Source organism: Vigna unguiculata, chromosome 11 (assembly GCF_037176805.1).
Source record: "Vigna unguiculata cultivar grain cowpea cultivar isolate G323 ecotype 2 chromosome 11, ASM3717680v1, whole genome shotgun sequence".
NCBI lineage: Eukaryota > Viridiplantae > Streptophyta > Magnoliopsida > Fabales > Fabaceae > Vigna > Vigna unguiculata.
The window spans coordinates 1,723,770-1,746,885 of NC_140802.1; the positions used below are offsets into that span (position 1 = coordinate 1,723,770).

The 23,116-nt window shown below is 33.5% G+C and overlaps 2 protein-coding genes across 2 annotated transcripts; one reads left to right on the plus strand and one right to left on the minus strand.

The window, feature by feature from the left end:
• Positions 1–446: 446 nt before the first annotated feature.
• Positions 447–15,419, plus strand: LOC114169433 (structural maintenance of chromosomes protein 2-1-like). The gene is made up of 20 exons (XM_028054576.2): positions 447–957; positions 5,959–6,639; positions 6,774–6,917; positions 7,008–7,298; positions 7,393–7,578; positions 7,658–7,822; positions 7,915–7,974; positions 8,205–8,267; positions 8,424–8,515; positions 8,744–8,840; positions 10,794–10,910; positions 11,055–11,273; positions 12,209–12,349; positions 12,425–12,592; positions 12,670–12,854; positions 12,963–13,056; positions 13,133–13,221; positions 13,580–13,805; positions 14,597–14,671; positions 14,990–15,419. Exons 1-20 carry the CDS (start codon positions 640–642, stop codon positions 15,107–15,109), a joined length of 3,531 nt encoding a protein of 1,176 aa, XP_027910377.2. The 5' UTR covers positions 447–639; the 3' UTR covers positions 15,110–15,419.
• Positions 15,420–15,598: 179 nt separating this feature from the next.
• On the minus strand, positions 15,599–17,584 carry LOC114169434 (uncharacterized). Its single transcript, XM_028054577.2, has 2 exons — positions 16,830–17,584; positions 15,599–16,464 (listed from the first exon to the last, which is right to left on the minus strand). The coding sequence occupies exons 1-2, from the start codon at positions 17,427–17,429 to the stop codon at positions 15,742–15,744; spliced, it is 1,323 nt and encodes a 440-aa protein (XP_027910378.2). The 5' UTR covers positions 17,430–17,584; the 3' UTR covers positions 15,599–15,741.
• Between the last annotated feature and the right edge of the window lie 5,532 nt (positions 17,585–23,116).

Consider the following 23,116-nt stretch of genomic DNA (forward strand, 5'->3'; position numbering starts at 1 on the left):
TATCAATCATGATGAAGTGGTTATTAAATCACCAAAGTCACCATCTAATATTTTTCTTTACCAAAAATAACTAACTATTCTATCCCGAAAAAGTCAAGAGAATATAACAAAGGAGTATAAAAATATGAAGATGTTTTTAAATATGCATAAAAAAATGAACATAAATATGAAAATTAAAGAATTGAAAGAGGGTTTATTGAGAAATTTAAAAAGATAAGCCAATTGGAGATAATGAATGATATAAATATATAATTTAAGAACATTAATTTCACACACGAATATAAAAATAATCACTATAAAGTAAATTTGAATTGATAATTAATAAATAAATATTTGCCACAATTTAAATTTGTTAATTAATAAATAAAAATTAAATTGATCTCATTATCACCATCAGCAATTAAGAAAACCTAGAATAGCGAGATGGAGCCTCATTTTGAATTTCCCTAAATTTTCCCGCCTTTGATTTGCGATTCCCTTTCTCAACTTCAACACCCCACCAGAGAAAGCAAAGCAAAATCCCCCAAAAGAACTCATTTTTATTATTCCAATTCAAAATTTTCATTCTCTTCACACTCTCTCGTCCTCCTTCAACCGAACGCCGCCGTTTCGCGTTTCGTTTTGCGAACCCTTTTCGCCATGCACATCAAGGAGGTTTGCTTGGAAGGGTTCAAGTCATACGCGACGCGCACCGTGGTTCCGGGCTTCGACCCGTTCTTCAACGCCATCACCGGCTTGAACGGTTCAGGAAAATCGAACATTCTCGATTCCATCTGCTTCGTTCTTGGCATCACCAATTTGCAGCAGGTTAGGGCTTCCAACCTCCAGGAACTCGTCTACAAGCAGGGCCAGGCCGGAATCACCAAAGCCACCGTCTCCATCGTCTTCGACAACTCCGACCGGTCGCGAAGCCCTCTCGGGTACGAAGGCCATCACGAGATAACAGTCACAAGACAGGTTCCCACTTTTTCTTCTTCTTCTTGTTCCCAATTCTTGTTTTAATTTCACTGTTTTCAGTTAAAAAGCATATGTTTTTTTTCTGGGGTAAAGTATCACATTATGAATAAAAACTAGTCGTTGGAAATAGAATTACTGTTAGATGAAGTATGTTTTAGGAATTATACTATTAAATAAGGCTTAGATTAGATAGATTTGGTTATGTTGAAGTCTCTTATGCATACTATTCTTTTGGCTTATGTTTAAGTCTTGAGGGAGTACAAGGAAGTCTACTAAGTTTGAACCAAATTCTCTGGTAATTTACTCAAGTCACTCACTGACGGGGCTTACCCGGTGTATTTATAGGTCTCTTTCTTTTGGGTTTATTTGCCTATGATGCTTTTCTCTCTCATTGAGGCTGTTTTTGGGATTTTGACATTTGAAATTAGGAGATGATGGAAGTAAAGAGAAAATGAGTTCATCTTTATAGCAATTAATTAACTAGAAATTTCTAAAATCCTTCCCTAGTATAGTAGGCTTTGTTTGCTGTGTTTGGTTTAGTTGTACGTTTTGTAGCTGTTTTTCTGAATTTATGTGTTTTAATTAAAGGGATAGAGGAAGTCAATATAATTTTTTTTAGACGTTAACTATTTTAATTCTTAATCTTTTTATTTATTTTTGGATAATGATGGCTTGGAAGTTACACTCGGTGTTACGAAATTCGGACATATTGGGTAAAGAGTGAGAAATTGATATTTTGTCCTCTATATACTTTAAAGATTTATTTTTTTAGTAAAGATGGTTGCATAAAAAATAAAAAATTGTGAATGATTTCGTAAAGAGAAAATACTAATAAAGGTTGTCACATAAAAAAATAGTGAGTGGATGATAAGTAATTTGTTAGGCTCTTAAAATCAGAGTAGAGTTAGTTTTAACATAATTTATTTCTATTTTTTATGTAAACAGAAATATAAAATGGGAGGAGAGAATTATTGCTATAAAATTATAGATTATAAATTGTGTGTATGTGTGTGTATATATATATATTGAATTTATTTCTGAAGTTCTACTTGCAGAAATAGTTAGTATATCTAGACAATCATTATGTGTATGTTTTAGGACTAGGGGCTGCAACACATGACACTCGAGCGAGATCCAAAATGATATAATCCTCCTGCTTCATATCCTTCTCCAATCTGTATTCCTGAACCACACTCCTGTATGACAAAAGATTTGTTATCGAAGGTTGTTGAACAATTTAACATTTTTGGTTAACTGGCTTAAGGAAATTAAATTGAAGGGACAATTAGGGTCAAAAAAGACAAATTTTAGATTTAAGGAGGGAGACAAGATGACTCAACCGACTCCCTTTGAGGAAGTTTTAGAGCCATTTGTCAGGGTTATAAAATGAGGTTTGTCTTGAAATGAAATGGTTGAGAACAAGGAGGTATTACTAGAGATGTGGTCAGAAGCACCGAGATCAATTACCCATAAATTGTGACTTTCCATGGATTGAGAGATGCAAGCTGTTGATGTACTTGGAACTTGAGATGACTGTGTCAAGCTGATGGACTTGAGGCGTAGGTACTCTTGATACTCGTCCTCAGTGAACATGAACTTGGACTCAGTAGTTTTAGCTTGAGAGACATTGACAGTTTTGGAAGGAAAACTATGTAAGGAGTAACAGTTTTCCTGAGTGTGACCCATCCTTTTGCAATATGTGCATTGAGGACGGTCGCAACCTCCAATACGTTCGATTTTCCTGAACTGAGCCGGTGATGGCGTTGAAGAACGGGCCGAAGCCCGGAACCACGGTGTGTGTCGCATATGACTTGAACCCTTTCAAGCAAACTAATATATGAAATAACAAAAGAAATTAACACAATATAATTCTACAATTCAAATTTTAAAACATCAACACCGTAAAGTACATAATATCCAAAATCAAATTCTTAACAACAATAAAAATTCTTCCAAAAAACAGTAGTGTATAAATAGTTAGTATATCTAGGCAATCATTGTCCCTTCTTAAGATTTTGATTACTTACTGAATTGATTCTTGATTTCGTGTAAAAAGGATGTGAAGATGCATGACAATTCAAAACGATCTTTCATAAGTAAACTCAAGTACATTTTGAAAATTCATCGACAAAAGTAACAAAATACCTAAAACCCAAAAGACGAAATACAACTAGGTCCCCAAATATCGGAATGGATGATAGAAAAACTAGATTTACATTGTAATTGAGACCTTTTAGGAAAGGCAAATCTAACATGTTTGTCTAGTTGACATGACTCACATTCTAAGGTTTGAAAACCACTAAGTTCAGGACACATTTATTTTAACTTGGACAGATGAGGGTGACCAAGCCGATCATGTAACATTGGCAGACATGCAGTATTTCTTGGTTTCAAGAGAGTAACACCGGTGCCATTTTTGGAGTCAGGAATAGCCCAAGAAGACACATTTGAGAGCACGAGAAGAAAACTTTTCGAGACCTGGAAACATGTCGTGAACAAAACATACACAACCAAAAACCCGAGGAGAAATGTGAAAGAGAGGGGTATCTGGAAACAAGATGGAGAAAGGGACTTTATGATTCAGAGATGCAAGTTGTTCATGTACTTAGAACTTGAGATGACTGTGTCAAGCTGTTGAACTTGAGACATAGGTAGTTTCAGCCTGAGAGACATTGGCAGTTTTGGAGGAAAACCATGTAAAGAGTAACAGTTTTCCTGAGTGTGACACATCCTTTTGCAATACGTGCATTGAGAATGCTCGCGACCTCCACATTCACCTCCTCTAGGTCCACGTCCTCTTCGAGTTGCGGCCATAACAGTTAGTTCTACTCGAACAGGAGATTCTAGAGTTTCGTATGTTGGGACTTTTGGGAAACAAATCATGCGTTGGATCAAGGTGTCCATGGAAGGGACCTCATGAGAGGTCGGAAGTTGATCTTTCATGTGATTGAAGTCTGGATGAATGGCACGAAGAATCATCACCATAGAGTATTTATCCAGCCTCTTCATTTCATGAAGTGTAGACTTCTAGAAACATTTGTAGGTCTTCCACGACTGATTGTGCTTCATTCGTGAAGGAGATCATGTCATGGTTGACCTGCGGATGTTTCTAGAAGTCGACGCTTCATATGAAACTCTAGAATCTCCTATTCGAGTAGAACCATTTGTTATGACCGTAACTCAAAGAAGAGGAGGATGTGGACCTAGAGGAGGTGAATGTGAAGGTCGCGAGCATTCTCAATGCACGTATTGCAAAAGGATGTGTCACACTCAGGAAAACTGTTACTCTTTACATGGTTTTCCTCCAAAACTGCCAATGTCTCTCAGGCTGAAACTACCTATGCCTCAAGTCCAACAGCTTGACACAGTCATCTCAAGTTCTAAGTACATGAACAACTTGCATCTCTGAATCATAAAGTCCCTTTCTCCATCTTGTTTCCAGATACCCCTCTCTTTCACATTTCTCCTCGGGTTTTTGGTTGTGTATGTTTTGTTCACGACATGTTTCCAGGTCTCGAAAAGCTTTCTTCTCGTGCTCTCAAATGTGTCTTCTTGGGCTATTCCTGACTCCAAAAATGGCATCGGTGTTACTCTCCTGAAACCAAGAAATACTACATGTCTGCCAATGTTACATGATCGGCTTGGTCACCCTCATCTGTCCAAGTTAAAATAAATGTGTCTTGAACTTAGTGGTTTCCAAACCTTAGAATGTGAGTCATGTCAACTAGACAAACATGTTAGATCTGCCTTTCCTAAAATGTCTCAATTACAATGTAAATCTAGTTTTTCTATCATCCATTCTGATATTTGGGGACCTATTCGTCTTTTGGGTTTTAGGTATTTTGTTACTTTTGTCGATGAATTTTCAAGATGTACTTGAGTTTATCTTATGAAAGATCGTTTTGAATTGTTATGCATCTTCACATCCTTTTTACACGAAATCAATAATCAACTCAGTAAGTAATCAAAATCTTAAGAAGTGACAATGATTGCCTAGATATATTAACTATTTATACACTACTGTTTTTTGGAAGAATTTTTATTGTTGTTAAGAATTTGATTTTGGATATTATGTACTTTACGGTGTTGATGTTTTAAAATTTGAATTGTAGAATTATATTGTGTTAATTTCTTTTGTTATTTCATATATTAGTTCTTTATTATGATAAATATTTTTAACGTTATAATAGATTTATCAAATTATATATAATCTTCTTTAATGTAAACCGGTTAATAGATGACCAAATGATCATTGATTCTGGACTGGTTTCCACAACATTGGTTAGAATATAGGGCCCCGTACTAATTTTTGAAATCCATCAACTCCAATTCATATTTTTTTAGTTGTCTCTACATTTTAGGTTTATTTATCTCATGTTTTATGCTTAATTCCATTTTTAGAGACTTTGTTTGCTTGAGAGGAAGAAAAGTGAGGGGATGGAGGGAATTTTGACAATTGAAATGATGCGAAAATAGAATGGAAGTAAATAATTGAATTTTTGTTGCTAAGGATAAAATTTTCTCTCCTTTTTATTAATTTTATCTTTAGCTAAATTAATAAAAATGAGAATGTATCAATATCTGCGTTTCTTTTTTTTTTTGTTTCTTATGCAAACATATCATTATGTTATTTGGCGAGATAGAATTATGGGTTCAGTTTAATAGTTTGATTTTTCTTTTTTTTTTCTTATGATAGTGATGGCTTTAGTTATGTACGACCAACTTAACAATTTTTTATTGAAATAGTATTTAACTTATGTTTAATACCATAAAAAGATTAAATTATAATTTAAAATGGAAAATTAATCTTGTTTTGGGGGGATTTTAAGTTTAGAAGCTTCTTCGATTGATTCACTGCGTTTACCTTTTAAGTTTGAAGTTGTTTTGTTTTGTTCTTGGGTTGAGAGGCCATTCCATTTTAAAAGGAAATTTTAACTACCAATGATTAACTGTATGCATTATCGTTTTGTTTATTGTGTTATGTATTGGGGTACAATGCAGATTGTTGTCGGGGGAAGGAACAAATATTTGATCAATGGGAAGCTTGCACAGCCTAGTCAAGTTCAGAACCTTTTTCATTCAGTGCAGCTAAATGTTAATAATCCACATTTCCTTATAATGCAAGGGCGGATCACTAAGGTTTTGAATATGAAACCGCCAGAGATATTGTCTATGCTTGAGGAAGCTGCAGGGACGAGAATGTACGAGACAAAGAAAGAGGCTGCTCTAAAAACACTTGAGAAGAAGCAGAGTAAGGTTGACGAGATTAACAATCTTCTTGATCAAGAAATACTGCCTGCTCTAGAGAAGTTAAGGAAAGAAAAGACACAGTACATGCAATGGGCTAATGGCAATGCAGACTTAGATAGGCTGAGAAGGTTCTGTATTGCTTATGATTATGTTCAAGCGGAGAGGATTAAAGACAATGCTGCTTTGGAGGTGGAAGAAGTGAAAGGCAAGATAGCTGAGATTGATGCTGGTGTCAAAACAAATCAGGTGGAACTGAAGGAAATGGAGGCCAAAATAGCTCAGTTGTCTGCTGAAAAGGAAGCTAGCATGGGTGGAGAAATGAAATCTCTCTCAGAGAAGGTAGATGCGCTTTCCCAGAATCTTGTGAGGGAAACGTCTGTATTAAATAACAAAGAAGACTCTTTGAGGAGTGAAGAAGCCAACAGAGCAAATGTATGTCAGTGCTGTTCTAAATTCACTGTTTGCTCAATTTGAAGATTTTGTTGCCAATTCTTTGCTACTAATGTTTTGAGTTATTTCTATTTTGAGAAGCTAATATTTGGTTTTTGAATCGTTTGGGTTTTAAGATTGTTAAAAACATTGAAGAGCTGAAGCAATCTGTAGACGACAAGGCGTCTGCTGTTAAAAAGGCTGAAGAGGGGGCATCAGGTCTGAAAAATACAGTTGACGAGCTTACAAAGAGTCTAGAGGAGCATGAAAAAGAATACCAGGTAACTGGTTTAAAGTTGTCTGGTTCTGTGATGTCTATCAGTGGGATTTCTTTTGGTGCTTATTTTATGCTGTTGCTCGAATTTTGACAGGGTGTTTTAGCCGGCAAAAGCAGTGGTAATGAGGAGAAGTGCTTGGAGGATCAACTAAGGGATGCAAAGGTAGCAGTCGGGAGTGCTGAGACTGAATTGAAACAACTGAAAGCCAAGATTAGCCATTGTGAAAAGGAACTGAAGGAAAAAACAAATCAATTAAAGTCAAAACGTGAAGAAGCTAATGCTGTCGTAAGAGAGCTCAACTCCAGACAAAAAGATGTGGAGAATATAAGAACTGAGTTGGAGTCTCTTTCATATAAAGAGGGTGAGATGGAGGATTTACAAAAGGTTAGATTGGTTGATCTTCTGCTAGTTTCTTTCCAATTTAAAAATGTTTATACAAGTCTTGTTTAAGTAAATGCTCTTGTAAAATAACTTACAGGAGCGTACGATTGAGATGGACTGTGTGCAAAAGTGGAAGGATGAGATACGCAATCTTTCAGCTTACCTGGCCAATGTTGAATTTACTTACCGTGATCCTGTCAAGAACTTTGAGAGGTCAAAGGTGAAAGGTGTTGTTGCAAAACTCATCAAAGTAAAGGATAGTTCCACAATGACTGCCCTAGAGGTTGGATATCGTGATAACTTGTACCTAAATTTATGAATGAAAATTCTTAGGTTAAGCCCTGAATTTTTACCATTTTCAGGTTACAGCTGGTGGAAAGTTGTATAATGTTGTTGTTGACACAGAAAATACTGGAAAGCAGCTACTACAAAATGGAAATCTTAGAAGAAGAGTGACAATTATACCTCTGAACAAAATACAATCCCATCCCGTTCCCTCAAGAGTTCAACAAGCTGCTGTTAGACTGGTTGGTCACTGGAACTTTTTACTTTTTAAATTACTTTATGTACTTAACTTTTCGTCAGTAGAAGCTGAAGAAATTTTCCACTTCCATTTAAGGTGGGCAAGGGGAATGCTGAAGTAGCCCTTTCTTTGGTTGGTTATGAAGAAGAATTAAAGGTTTGCTTCTTGAATTGCAATTTATTTTTTTAATCATGCTGTGGTACCCACTACATCGTTACTGAGCATTTTTCATACCACTTGAAGTTTCTAATAATGTTCTCTATTTTTGTTTTTGCATATTATCTTGTCGGTTGTCTTGATCAGTGATCAGGAAATTTTGGTGCTCCGGTTTTGATTCATTTTTTTAAACTACATATTTTCTAACTTAATTTTATGTTTGTTGCTAGAGTGCAATGGAATATGTATTTGGTTCAACCTTTGTTTGCAAAACCATTGATGCTGCAAAGGAGGTAACGAGTGATGGACCTTTTTTAATGTTCAGTTACAATTGGCATTAGATTTATGATGTGTATTGATATTATGCCTTTTACAATCATACTCTTCTAATCTGCCACATGATCATCTAAGTCTTATTCCCTTTCTTTTTTTTGTTGGATGTCTAATAGGTGGCATTTAATAGGGACATTTACACAACAAGTGTCACTCTTGAAGGAGATATATTTCAACCAAGGGGTCTTCTGACTGGTGGAAGCAGGAAGTATGGTCCTATACCAGAATACACATTGTTTTCTGTCCAATACACTGATCAGTAAAGCATAATAGAATAGAGTTTTTTACAACGTTAAAGAGTTTATATACTTTACTTTAAAGGAGTTATGTTTCTAGTAGTTGATGCAGCCACTTAGTTATTCAATGTTTGTATCTGATGTCATTTTAAGCAATTCAGTATACTTCTGTACATTTTGTAACGGGTTTGTTGTAACAGGGGAAGTGGTGATTTGTTGGGACGACTTCATGCTTTGGCTGAGGCTGAGTCAAAACTCTCAGTGCATCAAAGAAGGTTGTCAGAGATCGAGGCAAAGGTAGACTCCGAAGACCTTCTTTTTCCAGAATTATATGGAAACTTTGAAAACATATGCGATTTTACATTGTATTTTTATATTTGTTTTATTTTTCTGCTACTGCATTTGCAAGTTTAAATATAGGAATGATTAGCCTATAATTTATTTGGGTAGGGGGTCAATTACTTGAAGTAAAGATGCAGGTAGGTTTCCCTTTTGTTGCATTGAAAGCCGCCTATTTGTTATAATTAATGGTGGGTAGTGAAGATTCTCTATATAATGATAGTATGCATTATCATGTTTATTTTTTCTTAGAAAAATCACCAGAGTAGAGAAAAATACAAATAAAGAAGCAGGGGTGAAACAAATCCTCCTTTAGAAAGAAAATACGAAAAAACAAGGCATTAATTAATTAAATTCACCATATGTCTATTAAAATCACTTCTAAAATGGTTACTAGTACTAGGTCAGGACCTCAAAAAAGTACAACATTGTTTTATTCAAAAGAAAGGGTATTTTAGGTTTTGGCCTTATTTGGCCTTAAAGCATATGATAACTTGCTCTCTTTAGAGATTCAGTTTTCCTCAAGACTTCATAAACGTCTGAACTAAAAGTATCTAGCTAGGGTTGAATATACAAAATAAATTGTTAATTTTTTCACAACCAGAAGAGCATAAAACACAAACATGAAACTATTTTCTAGGGTATTATTGTGGGTATTTGCTAGATATTGTTTATTAGTTTTGTTATGTACGGTGGTCCAACTAAGAGATTTCATGTTGTTGGGAACTTTGACTTTCTAAAATAGATCAGCAAGCCAACACCAGGAGAATTGGTGGACTTAAAAATGGGCCAATACAATAATATTATCCAGTGGAATCGAAAGTTTGTGGGCTATGGGAAAAGAGAAAATAGCTCTTTAGAGAGCTTTCAATTATAAAGTTTCGTAATAAGTAAAGTTTCAATTTCAACATGAAGAAAATTTCAAGAAATGGAAGAATTTTAAGCTATGAAACACAGACATGACACGGGCACTTAAATACCTATAATCTGCATGCATCATCAATAATTATTTAAATCCACAGTGGAGATTTTTATATTCAAAATCATGTATACAAAAGTTACTCAAATATAACAATCTGAACATATTGTTGCTTAGTACAAAAAAGGATGTAATCCATTCATCTGAAATCCAAAAAGTTAAAAGAGAATCTAATTCATTTAAAACATTCCTCCTCTTATTGATCATCATTATTGAAAAAGACACTCTGTAGCTCAGGTTCATCTAAAAGCAAATTTAAAAAAAAAAAGTGGAAACTCAATACAAGGTAAAGAGAAATAGACACTTCGTTTGTTTAAAGGAGAAATAGAAACTTACAGAACAAGTTTCGGACTTTTCCACTTTTAATGCTGTGTTGGACCTTCTTGGAAGTCACAATTTTTTCTCTCTAATTCAACTCTTCGGCAAAGTGTTTGACACATGTTGATGTCGGATATGTCATCGAAGAGCTATGTCCGTGCTTCGAATATTTTTGGATTGGGAGCTTCATTGCTCATATGAGAAATGGTGTGGTGAGAGGAAAAAGGATTTTAGTGGGGATAAGAATACATGCTAGTTCGTCTGACATCGTTTCTGCTTAGCATCTGTTAGAAATGGAATTGATCCAAGATAACCTCAAAAGTTACATCGTGGGAGGATGGTTCCCCAAGCCTTATTAGGAGTATTTTGACCATGTTTAAAGAGTTAGAAAGCAAAATACGTGGTGCGTTTATGAATGGATCTGAACACAATATGATTTTCTTTTGACTTCATAGTTTTTAGCACGCATTTGTTTCTGGTATTTATTACTTTTGATAATCTTGAAGCTTAGTCATTTTTCTAAGCCCATTTTTTTGTATGAGATCATTTTTTCAGATTTTTCACGTAATTTTAATCTCATAAATCTTTGGTTTGTCTTTTATCATGATATCCAGATCTCAAAGCTTCTTCCGCTTCAGAAAAAATTTTTAGATCTCAAAGCACAATTAGAACTGAAGTCGTACGACCTTACACTGTTTCAGAGCAGAGCTGAGCAAAATGAGCATCATAAGGTTTTTATTTCTTTTTCTTTCTCAAAAATTGATCTATGAACAAACATTGCAGTTCCATGTAATTTTAGTTATATTTTTCTGTGTTATTCACCCCTTTTGTCTGCTCCTTTTCACCCCTAATCACCTTCTCATTTTTCTTTGTAGCTTGGAGAATTGGTGAAGAAGATTGAGCAGGAGCTAAATGAAGCAAAATCGACAATCAATGACAAGCAACTTTTGTATGAGGACTGCGTCAAAACTGTTTCATCTCTTGAGAATTCAATAAAAGACCATGACAAAAACAGAGAAAGTAGACTAAAAGGATTGGAGAAAAAGATAAAATCTATAAAATCTCAAATGCAGTCATCTTTAAAAGATCTGAAGGTATGTTTGAAAATTATTTTTTAAATCATATGATTCCTTTAACTGATTTAGTACAACTCAATAAAGACAAAACCCTAGGATGAGGGGTCAAAATAGTTAGTACCTGTAAAACTCCTGTTGTTAGAATGAGTCAAAATCATGTTGGGACAAAAGGTTGGGTTTCTTGTGATGGTCTGCTGGATATTTCAGTATAACGTAGATGTAATGGAGCTTTTCATGAGCCAATATTTAACACTTACTGAAAGTAGTTTTCATTCTTATTCCGTTCGCTTGAGAATGCTTTTCTATTGGCTTGCATGTGTTCCCTTATTTGACAATGCTGCCTTCAATAATTGTTGAAAGTACCATAAACGAATTTCTAGAACTTCTATGCGTTTTTGGCCTGATGTACGCCCATCTGCCTGAACAAATTTTGAATGAATAAAATAGTATCTTGGGCAATATTGATATAGATTGTGGAATCAGCTAGTAGCTACAATGAAAGAAATCATGTGTCCGATCTTAAGTTTAGATGGGGAATGCGGTTTGTAGCTTGTTGAAGAAAAAACGCGGATACATTTTCAAAAAATTCAGCGCTCAGAATTAATGATAACCTACATAAATAGTTTAACCAAGTAATATTGGCATAGAAGAAAGAAATACTGATGATAGAAATAAAAAAATATGAGTATAAATAGATGAAAATAAAGTGAAAGTTAAATGCGTTTAGTTGAAGAGAAATGGAAAAGAGACAAGGGGAGAGAGAAATAAATAAATGGAACTGGGTCAGAAATAGTGCAACTAATCCTACAATTTCTACAGTTATTTACAACATATTTCTCCCCTCCCAAACACCAACTAATTTCCGTCTCCTCCCCCTCTAATTCTTTCTTACCAAATGCACCATAAATAATCATTACAGTTTAAAAGTTAATTGGTTGCTTTCTGGTTTTTAGGGGCATGATAGTGAAAAGGAGAGACTTGTAATGGAAATGGAAGCTGTTATCCAGGAGCAAGCATCCTTGCAGAATCAGTTAGAATCATTGGGAACACTAATAAGCAATCTTGCCTCCGATGTAGAAGAGCAAAAATCCAAAGTAAGTATTTGTATTTATGTTTATTAGATCTCTTTCTGTAGTGCACGATTGTGTTCTCAACCCTATGTGCTATAGGTTGTTGCTGCACGGGATAATCTGGATCAAGTTCAATCAGAGCTGAAATCAGTTCGCCTGAAAATGAAAGAACGTGATAAGGAAATCAGTGCTATCATTAAAGAGCAACAAAAGCTTGAACATAAAATTACTGAGAGTAATCTAGAGAGGAAGAGGATGGAAAATGAGGTAACATTTTAACAACTCTTGCCTGTAACACTTGAAATTGAGTGCTTAAAAATCATCTCTTTATTCTATTATTCCAGGTAAAACGAATGGAGATGGAACAGAAAGACTGCTCTGTCAGAGTAGATAAATTAATTGAGAAGCATGCTTGGATTGCTTCTGAAAAACAATTGTTTGGTAGAAGTGGGACAGATTATGATTTTTCTTCCTGTGATCCAAGTAAATCAAGGGAACAGCTTGAAAAGCTTCAGGCTGAGCAATCTGGGTCTGATGCTTTGAAACTCTATTATTATTGACTAATGTGCTTACTAAAATTATGTGTCCTAATTTATTGTAGTAACACTTTTGTATTTTATTGTTTTGCATACTTAAGGCTTGAGAAAAGGGTAAACAAGAAAGTGATGGCTATGTTTGAGAAGGCAGAGGACGAGTACAATGATTTGATGTCCAAAAAAAATATTATTGAGGTGAATTTTAAACTATTTTCACAATTTTTTAACTTTCTTGTGTAAGTGCTTATTCTTCTTTTCTTTTCTGGCCTAGAATGACAAGTCCAAAATCAAGAAGGTGATCGAAGAGCTAGATGAGAAGAAGAAGGAGACACTAAATGTTACCTGGGTCAAAGTAAATAAGTGAGTTATTAATTGTTTAGTATAATTTGAGCCACTCTATTTATGTTTGTTGTATATATTAGCTTTTTGATAGTTGAGTGAGTTAACATGATGTCAGATCCGTTGTGATCAAATAGCCAAGAGGTCAATCCAGTATAGAATTTTTTGGACAGTGATATTTTCATTACTCGCATTAAAAATAGGATCACAGGACGGAGACTAAGTAAAGCTGTAATCCAACTTCGGTGCCATATAAAAGAAAGTCATATCCCTAAGGAAATAAATGTAATCTAATCTGTTAAAAACAGAATGGGTTTCACAAAAAAATGATCCATTTAATACACTGGTTGAGTATCACGTTTCTATTCTTTTCATCCAGGGACTTTGGGTCTATCTTTTCTACACTATTACCGGGAACAATGGCTAAGCTAGAACCTCCAGAAGGAGGCAGCTTCCTTGACGGTCTTGAGGTTCGTGTTGCATTTGGAAGTGTGTGGAAGCAGTCGTTGTCTGAATTAAGTGGAGGTCAGCGATCACTGCTTGCACTTTCTCTGATTCTGGCACTACTTCTGTTCAAACCTGCTCCACTTTACATCCTTGACGAGGTATGTTTTTCTTTGTAATTTTTTTGTGGAATGCCAGTTATCTTATTTGTTAAAGTACTTACAAATAGACTGCATTGAATTCATTACAGTGAAATACTGAAATCATATAAGTTCGCCTCTATATACACTGATGGGGTCCTACAAAAAACCTTAGGATCTGAGTTGTTGATGCATGCTTGGCACATAACTTATCCCGAACAAACTGTTTATTTTTCAATTTTTCCTTTATGCATTTTGTGCATGCCTATATATTTAACTAAAAAAATGTTTGTTTAATGTTTGTATTTTGCTATAAAATTCAGTGCTATTGATCCTTCCCCGTGATAATGTTGTTCCAGTTGGAACTTACAGTAATATGTCAACCTCAGAGATGCCATCCTAGAGCACTAACCTTTACTTTACTAATCATAATCCCAAGTAATTAGGAAAATGTATTGTGATACGATCAGAAAACATGGTAACTGATGTCAAGAGAAAAGGACGAAATAGGAGAGCTAATTCTTAAAAAAATCAGAAGGTATGATTGGATAATTTTGTATATTATCGTATTATAGCACTCCTCTCAAGCCAAACCTTACAGTAAGATTACTACAGATAAATCCATTATCGAAAAATGTATAATTGAGACCATATAGTGGAGTGAACGGGATGATTATCTGTGTACTAGTTATGTTCTATGCATTAAAACGCATTATCTTATTTCTCTACCATTTACACCGGGAACTGTCTTTTTTATACAATTCAAGCAATGATTGTGGTTGGGCCAAATGTTTCTTGTTTAATTCTTGCAGGTTGATGCAGCTCTTGATTTGAGCCACACACAAAACATAGGGAGAATGATAAAGGCTCACTTTCCACACTCTCAGGTAGAGTAAAATTGTTGATATTGTCGTGTGATGTCTTGCAATTTTGGCTTTCGAATTCAAAATATAATTGCCAAGAATCTCTTATTTCAGGTTACAAAAATTATTAAGAGAACATGTTTGATCATGTGAATTTTTGGTTGTCAACTTCTTTATTTTTCATGAATGATATGTTATAAAGTTCATCTAGTTTCAGAAGGCTTTTTTTTACTAAAAACAATTGAAAATATTTCAGCTGTTACAACTCGTGACTATTTTCAATGCTCCAGCTATTTCCTCATTTCCACTGACCTCATTTCTTTTGGTTATTTGTACTTGCAGTTTATTGTGGTTTCCTTGAAGGAAGGCATGTTCAATAACGCAAATGTTCTTTTCCGGACAAAATTTGTAGATGGTGTTTCAACTGTTCAGCGAACAGTTGCTTCTAAACAAAGCAAATGATGTATTTGCTTCATCTGTTACAAGTCTTGTGTTCATCTACAGGAAAGCAGAAATGTAGGTAGTATATGTAATTTAAGTGTTTATGTAATTTGAACATCAGTGTAAGCAAATGATGTATTTGCTTCATCTGTTATAAGTGTTGTACTCATGTTCATCTTCAGTGCAAGCAGAAATGTAGGTAATACATGTAATTTAAATGCTTATGTAATTTGATCATCAGAGTAGGGTCTAGATGTGATTTAAATATAAATAACTAATGATACTCCTGATGTAATTAACTATTTAACAATGAAGATTGGGGTAACATGGATGTGTTTGAATCTTGATCTAATTTTTTGCAAGAGAGGAAGTATACAGAAATTAATGAGTTGGGTTTTGGCATGGAGATCACTTTATTTATACGTTTCTTTTTTTAATTATAAAATTGTTTATTGTTTTCTGATTTTTTTTTTCCTCTTAATGAATTGGACCAGACTGAAAGTAGAAAAATGAAGAAAAAAAAACTATATTTATGATTCTTCAAAGTGTTAAATATTTCTTAAAGGTAGAAACAGAACAAAAATAGAAACAAAGGAGAGAGAAACTGTAAACAATATGTTCTAGACAAGGTTTCAACCACCTTTAGTTCCATGCTACAAAACTTTCGCTAGCTTAGAAATTACACGAATTATGGTAAACACAACTATTGCCCCAACAAGTCCAAGCCAAGAAAACAACACAGAAAATGTTTCCCCAAAATGCAGATTTTTGTTCAAAGGCACAGCATATATATAAGTAAGCACAAGAAATGTTAGACAGACACCTGTGCCTACTGATAAGAGCCCCATTGTGACTTCATTCCTTAAGGGAACTCCACTTATAAGTAAGAGAGTGACACCAAGTGATGCAATGAAAGAGATAGTGTTCATCGTTAAGAAACTTGCGAACATTTCTCGATATTGCATTTGTAACAACGGGTGTATACTTAAATCACCACCTGGTGGATTCATCACAACACCAAAGGTCACGGTTGAGATCATTGTAGACACCAAACTCAACATCCCTCTCATTTCTTCCAACCTACCACTCTTAAGCTGTAAGAGCTTGTTCACACGCTTCAAAGAGTTACTCCAAAACTTTTCATTTGGATTCTGTGTTCTTGATGAAGGAACATCTATGATTGATGCAGATGGTGGATGATGTACTTGGTTATTTTCATTGTTCTTGAATCCAGCATCCACCAGCATTAGTTTTATTTGAAGACTTCTCATGTCTTTTGGAACCTGATCTAACATGTCCAAAGCAGTGTAACCCATCTTGTTTTGAATATTTGCTTCTTCTTTTATTTTGGATATTGAGAGCAAGTACCTTACACTCTAAGAACATACACCGAACATTAATTAAGTTTATTACATAAGATTATGCAGTGTGATGAAAAATCAAATCAAGTAAAGGCAAGACAACTATTCCATTATTGCTTTAGGGACTATTTTCCATGCAAATCTTACCATGTTCATGTCATCTTTGTTAAACATGAGTTGAATTTCAATGTAGTGAGACTAGTTTCACTTCTTTAATCATTCAAATGATAACTTAAAATGGTGTTCCAAACCTTGAAAACAAGTATTATATTTAAAGGAACAAATGATGGAAATTTGAAGACAAAGGGCCAAATAAAAAACCCTGATGAATTATAAAACTCAGATAACTTAGCTGATAAAAGAAAAGGGGAATAACATACCTCAATCTGCTTGAACATAACAGCCAAATGGAGAATGGTATTTCCATGATGAAAGTCTCCAGAGTTCAGAAAATCCTCTCTGACATTTCCAACTTGCACCAGTGTCTTCAAGGTCTCCAAGTGATTGTGCTCAACACAAAGGTGAAACACAGTTTTTCCTGATCCATCAAACACCATCACAGATTCTGACTTTGCTCCACTAATCAACTGTCTTGCAACCTCTGTTCTTCCTCTCATAGCTGCATAATGAAGAGGGATTCTTCCATCTTGGTCACTCATCAAGCATGCATCTTCACATGTCTGCAGCAAAACATGAACAATCTCTACATGGCCTTCTGCAGAAGCCAGATGAAGAGGGGTGCGACTGCAATGGTCAGTCTCAAGAGCAAGTTGAGGTTTTTGAGTGAGAAGGGAGTTTGTGAAATCAAGGTGGCCAAGTAAAGCTGATATGTGCAAAGGAGTTTCAGTGAATGATGTTAAGGAAATTCTGTGAAGGAGAAGAGGGTCTCTTCCAATAAGAGTTTCTAACTCAGAAACACTACCTCTCAATGAAACCTCATAAAGAGTATTCAGTGTATCATTTCCTTCAACATTGCTCATTTTTGTGAAATTGATCTTTTGAATCTTTGATTGGATAATACATGTATTTGGAAACACTAGAGGAAGAAGAGTTTACTTATACACACATGATTATACACTTGAACATGAAGTTTCTAAGAACCAGAGTCTTAATTACTTCAAAGCAATGTTTGCAGGGCTAGGTTGTGCCAACGAATTTCCTAGAAAGTGATACAAAAATTATATAATTTAGTATTAAAAAACAGACTATGCTAGCAAGAAAAGTCAACAACCTAATTTAATTTTATAAGAATTTACAACACATATATTTCAAATTCTTTGGTGATATTTTCTTACTGTCTTCAAACAAAATATATTGATTTCTTTATATATTAAAAAGTTTAAATATTTAAAAATATTAAAATTAGTATATATCAATATATTTTAAAAATAAATATTAAAAATTCAGCTGAAAATTTTAATTTATATATAATATTTTATAATTTTAAAAGACACTATTTGTATTAGTATCATTGAAATTTATTTTTGAAAAGGTCACCGTCAATCCTTTTTTGGGAATTAATTTTTGGCCCACAATTTGGTCAAAATTACAAATACATTGACGGGTAATAGATGCTATGGCTCGTCCCTGACCCCAAAAAAAAAGAAGAATATATATATATATATATTGGTTGACTTGCTCGTCATTAAAAATTTAGGTCAATCTCTTTGTCTTGTTACGCGTAATATTTGGATTTTTATTTGTAGGGAGATTTATTTATTTGGTGGAAATAATAACTTTTATAAGTTAAATTTTTAAAATAAATAATATTTATAATTTTTAAATATAAATTTATTGAAAATAAAAATAGTTTTGAATTAGATTCAAAATAAAGAAAGAAGTATGAGATAATTATTTTTGAATGGACTAAATAAATGAAAATAAATAAGCTATTTTTGAATGGATAGAAAAAAAAAATGAATGAGCATATTGTTTAAAAGAAACAAACACAATGTGTTATACTGGTGTAATCAAATTTAAGTCAATTTTACAAATTTGGTAGGCCAAATGCAAACCAACGACGTATAAACGAGCTAAAATTTTTTCTTCACATTGTCATCCCTCCTAACATCTATCATATAATAACACATGCAAAACACAATAATATTGCAAAGTAATTTTAATCTAAACTTTTTCTAATTTCTATAACCTTTTAATATTTTTGTAATATATTGGTACATATTATGGCTCACAACAATAACCAATATTATTTACCAAGTTACGAGACATATAGTATCGATTGTTATTTCATGTTAATTTGTATAATGCACATGATGTTAATCTTCATAATTCCAATCGAAAAATTAGTCCCAACTCCTAAAGCTAAGTTGAGTTTGACTCTACTATAAGACTTTAATTAACTCGTACAAATAATATATTCAGATTAAGTCATATATTGAGTTAGATTGTCTCATGTCAAAGATTAAGACAGACAACCTAGGCCGAAGATCAAAATAGACTCTTACAAAAGAAACTTTCATACAAGCTCTTTCGAACTAAGGGTCGAGACGGGCTAACGAAGCCAAAGGTCAAAATAGGCCAAAAATTGAGATCGATCGAAGGTCGATAAGGTTTTATTAAAGCCGAATAATGGGACAGTCTGGTTAGGGTTGAAGGTCTTATTGGCCGAAGTCGAAGATCGAGACAGGTTTGTCTAGGTCAAAGGACACAACTAGGGCAAAGTTTGAAAAGGGTTTACCTAAGACAAAAGTCAGGTCGGGTCGGGCCCGACTGATGGTTGAGATGGGTCGACCCGAGCAATAATTGAGACAAGCAAGTCCGTGTCGAAGGTCGACCAAATCGGTTCTGGCTAAAATTTAGTTGAGACGACCCTGACTGAATTTCGGTTGAGTCGGTCTCGTCACAAATTTGGCTGAGTCGGTCATGACCAAAATTAGACCAAATTCAGTTGAGTTGGCTCCGACCAAAATTCGGCCAATTTAGTCAAGTCGACGTTGGTCGTACTTGACTGAATTTGATTGAGTCAACCCTGACTAAAATTCAAGCAAATTTGATTGAGTTGGTCTCGACCGAAATTTGGCTTCAACTGAAATCTTGGTTGAATTCACTCCAGTCAACCCTTACCATAATTTGTCCAAATTCGGTCGAGTCGGGTTTGACCGAAATTCATTCGAGTTTGACCGAGTCAACCCTAATCGAATTTGTCCCGAGTAATCCTTGGCTAAAATTGGGTCAAATTTGACCAAGCCAGCCTTAGCTAAAGGTTGAGATTAGTGCGACACGAAACAAAGGTCAAGATTGGCCAGCTTGGCTCAAACCGAAGGTCAACTTGAATGGTCTAAATTGAAGGTTTGATGATATATTTAAAAATTAATGTTTTTTCCATTTAAAAAAAATCATGGGTTAACCCTAACCCATAAGGTTTTGTGGGTATTTTGGTCTTATGAACTTTTTCAATTGGAGAATTTTTGAACCTGTGAGCTTTTTTTGCTCGAACCCACGTCGGTTAGGGCCAAATTGACAGCTCTACACCAGTGTAAGCTAATTAAAAAAAAGAAATATCATATGATATTAATCATGTGTTATTAACATACACATAAATCTACAAAGTTACATAGAGACATAAGCCACAAAATCAATGACTCTTCTAGACTCAATTATCTTGATACGTTTATTGATATCAAATTTTTGGAAGTTTTGCATTTGTGGTGGTTTTTATTGCTCTACAAAGCCATTGTCAATGAGTTTCACAAGGTTAATCTTGCCCCGTTATAAGAACATTAGATTTTTCTTAGACTATGACCTTTTGCTACTCTTACAACATAACCTATTGTCCTCCATATAAGTCCAATGGTGGACCTACATATAGTTGAATGTGGGCAAGCGCCCCTCCCCCCCCCCCCCCCCCCCTTCATCACTTTTTAAAAATTATTACCAAATATCCGAAAAGAAACAAAATATCGCCCCCCTTAATTTTTTGCTCCCATTATTTCTTTAAAAGATTGCTTAATTGATACCAGAAGTTTTTTTAATTAAAACTAAATTTGAAACAACCAATTCCTAATTATAAAATTCAATTAAAAGAATCATTTATTACTCTTAATTGCCCACACTGACTTATGATCTTATGTTCGTCACTATGTGAGTCTGGGTGGTTATTAGAGTGCCAAAATAATCCCCATTTATGAATCCCTACATCAATGCACACCCTAAAGAAAGTACATTGCTTAATCCACCTTGGATTATAACACACCATACTTACTCAAATCATAAGCATAAATACTTATATCAACAAACTTTTAACATCATTAAAATTGTTTTGACTTTCACAACATTTTAACCATAAACATGTTACCTGAAATTTGACAGGCTTGCTCAGCAACATCATTCACTCGCTCAACGAGCATCCTCTGGAGGTGTACCTGCTCAGCGAATCCAACATTGGAACAAATTACATATTAATTCATCCAGCGAGATTAAACTTGCTTAGTCATCAAAACTCCCTGGAATTTGGTTTATTTTTCGCCAGAGAAACATTTGGCTTTCCCATTAGAATGAATATTGGAAGAAAATCATTTAAATTTTCTTCAGTGACTTCCCATTGCCCAACAACCAAAGCTCACTGGGAAATACATTATACAAACTTGCCCAACGAGATTAGATTTGCTTAGTCCTCAAAACTCCTTAGAATTTGATTTATTTTTTGCCCAAAGGGACATCTGGCTTACCCATTAGAATGAATATTGGGAGAAAATCATTTAAATTTTCTTCAGTGACTTCCCACTACCCAACGACCAAAGCTCACTAGGAAATGCATTATACAAACTCGCCCAACAAGTATTCTTTTGCCAACGAGTCTACATAATACAACAACTTAAATCTAAAATTTCAAACAACTCCAACCATACAAAAGCCAATCTTAAGTTTCACACAAGTTACAAACACACCAATTTTGTCTTAAACAACTTAACTCAATCAAGATTCATCCCAATTACATTACCATTCATCAAAATGCCCAAAATTTCATCAAACAAACTTAGACATTAAATTGAAGATCATATATCTCAATTAAACATATAATAATCATCAAACAACATAATTGATCATAAATTCACAATCCCAAAAGCACATTTAGTAAATCAAGCAATTCAAAACATATGATAGCTAAAATATTAGTTTCCCTCACTTGATATAACAACTTTAACTGTAAACACCGAACATCCTTAATTCCAAAGGATACTCTGTTTACATATAAAAATATCACAAAAATGATTAGGTCATATCATTACGATCACTGGTCAGTAAAGACTCACATTGAAGACTTAGATGACACATGCAATCGAAGAATATCACATGCAAGGGAGAGAACAACTTTTCAGCCTAAGAAAGTGGTAGAAAAATGACTTATTCAAATGAAGAAATTGATTGGTTAGATTGGAAGAGTTTGTCACGATGATCACTGCTACAATCTCATATATTTGAACATATGAACAAATGGTGAGAACAATAAGAGAGAAAGCATAGAATTCTATAAAATTGTATTTTAAAAAAATTGTATTTTTAAAATAATGGAAATCTTCTATAACAAAGCTATTTATACAAAAATATTTTATTGACTAAATATGTTTTTGATCCCTTAATTTCTGATTAAAAATTGAAATTAATTTAGTTCATTTTTAACAAAATTTATTTGATATTTCAAATGTGTTTTATAATAACATTCGAGTTATTTATATCATTTGACACATTTATACTTTGTGTTAGTTGAAAAACACTTTTAAAAATAAGTATAACAAAAATTTGGTTAAATAATTATTTCACACATTTATAAAAAAAGAAATTAATATAAAGTTAAAAAAAATTAATTTTAACTTTTACTAAAAATCAAAAACATATCTGACCCACGTTTTAATATTAAAATAATCAAATATCACAATAATTATTAAAATACATTTTGAAACCAAAATTCTTTCTCCGTTTGACTTCAGTAAAACAATGTTTATGTTTGTTTTATTTCTTATAATTCATCTGTTTTTTTTTCTTACGTACTTACTCTTTCTATTTCATTTTTTTTTCTATAAAACACGAACCCTTTTTCTAATACATTTTGTTATGTAAAAAAATTAACTTAAATCTAAATAATTTTTTAATTTACTTATCAAAATAACTTTAGAAGTGGTATTTCTGTACTTGTTTTTACATTTTATTTTTCATATTTAGAATACATTTATACTTTTCTTCTTCTATTCCAATATAAATATGACTTATATTTTTTAAAGATGACCAGGATGACTATTTTATTTAAATAAACAATTTTTAATGGTGTCTTATTTAACTAAGTCATAATTTAATATTACTTTTTATTTTAATAATTAAGTATATTTTGAAAACAACAGTCATGAAGTTTTTAGAATAACACCATTATTTTTCATTTAAGTTTGCTAAAAACATGCACTATAGCATATTTAGAATAAGTTTGGAAGAAAAAAAAAGAAAAAAGAAAAAAGAAAAAAGAAAAAAAAAAAAAATATATATATATATATATATATATGTGTGTGTGTGTGGGTATCATTTTAATTTAGTAATTAAATAACAGCTAATTAAAGTATTTTTGTTTTGAATAATTAGAAAACCAAACATGTAATTAAAATTTTATAACAAAACAAATTTTACATTTCTTAATAAATTAAGGGATTTATTTCTTCCA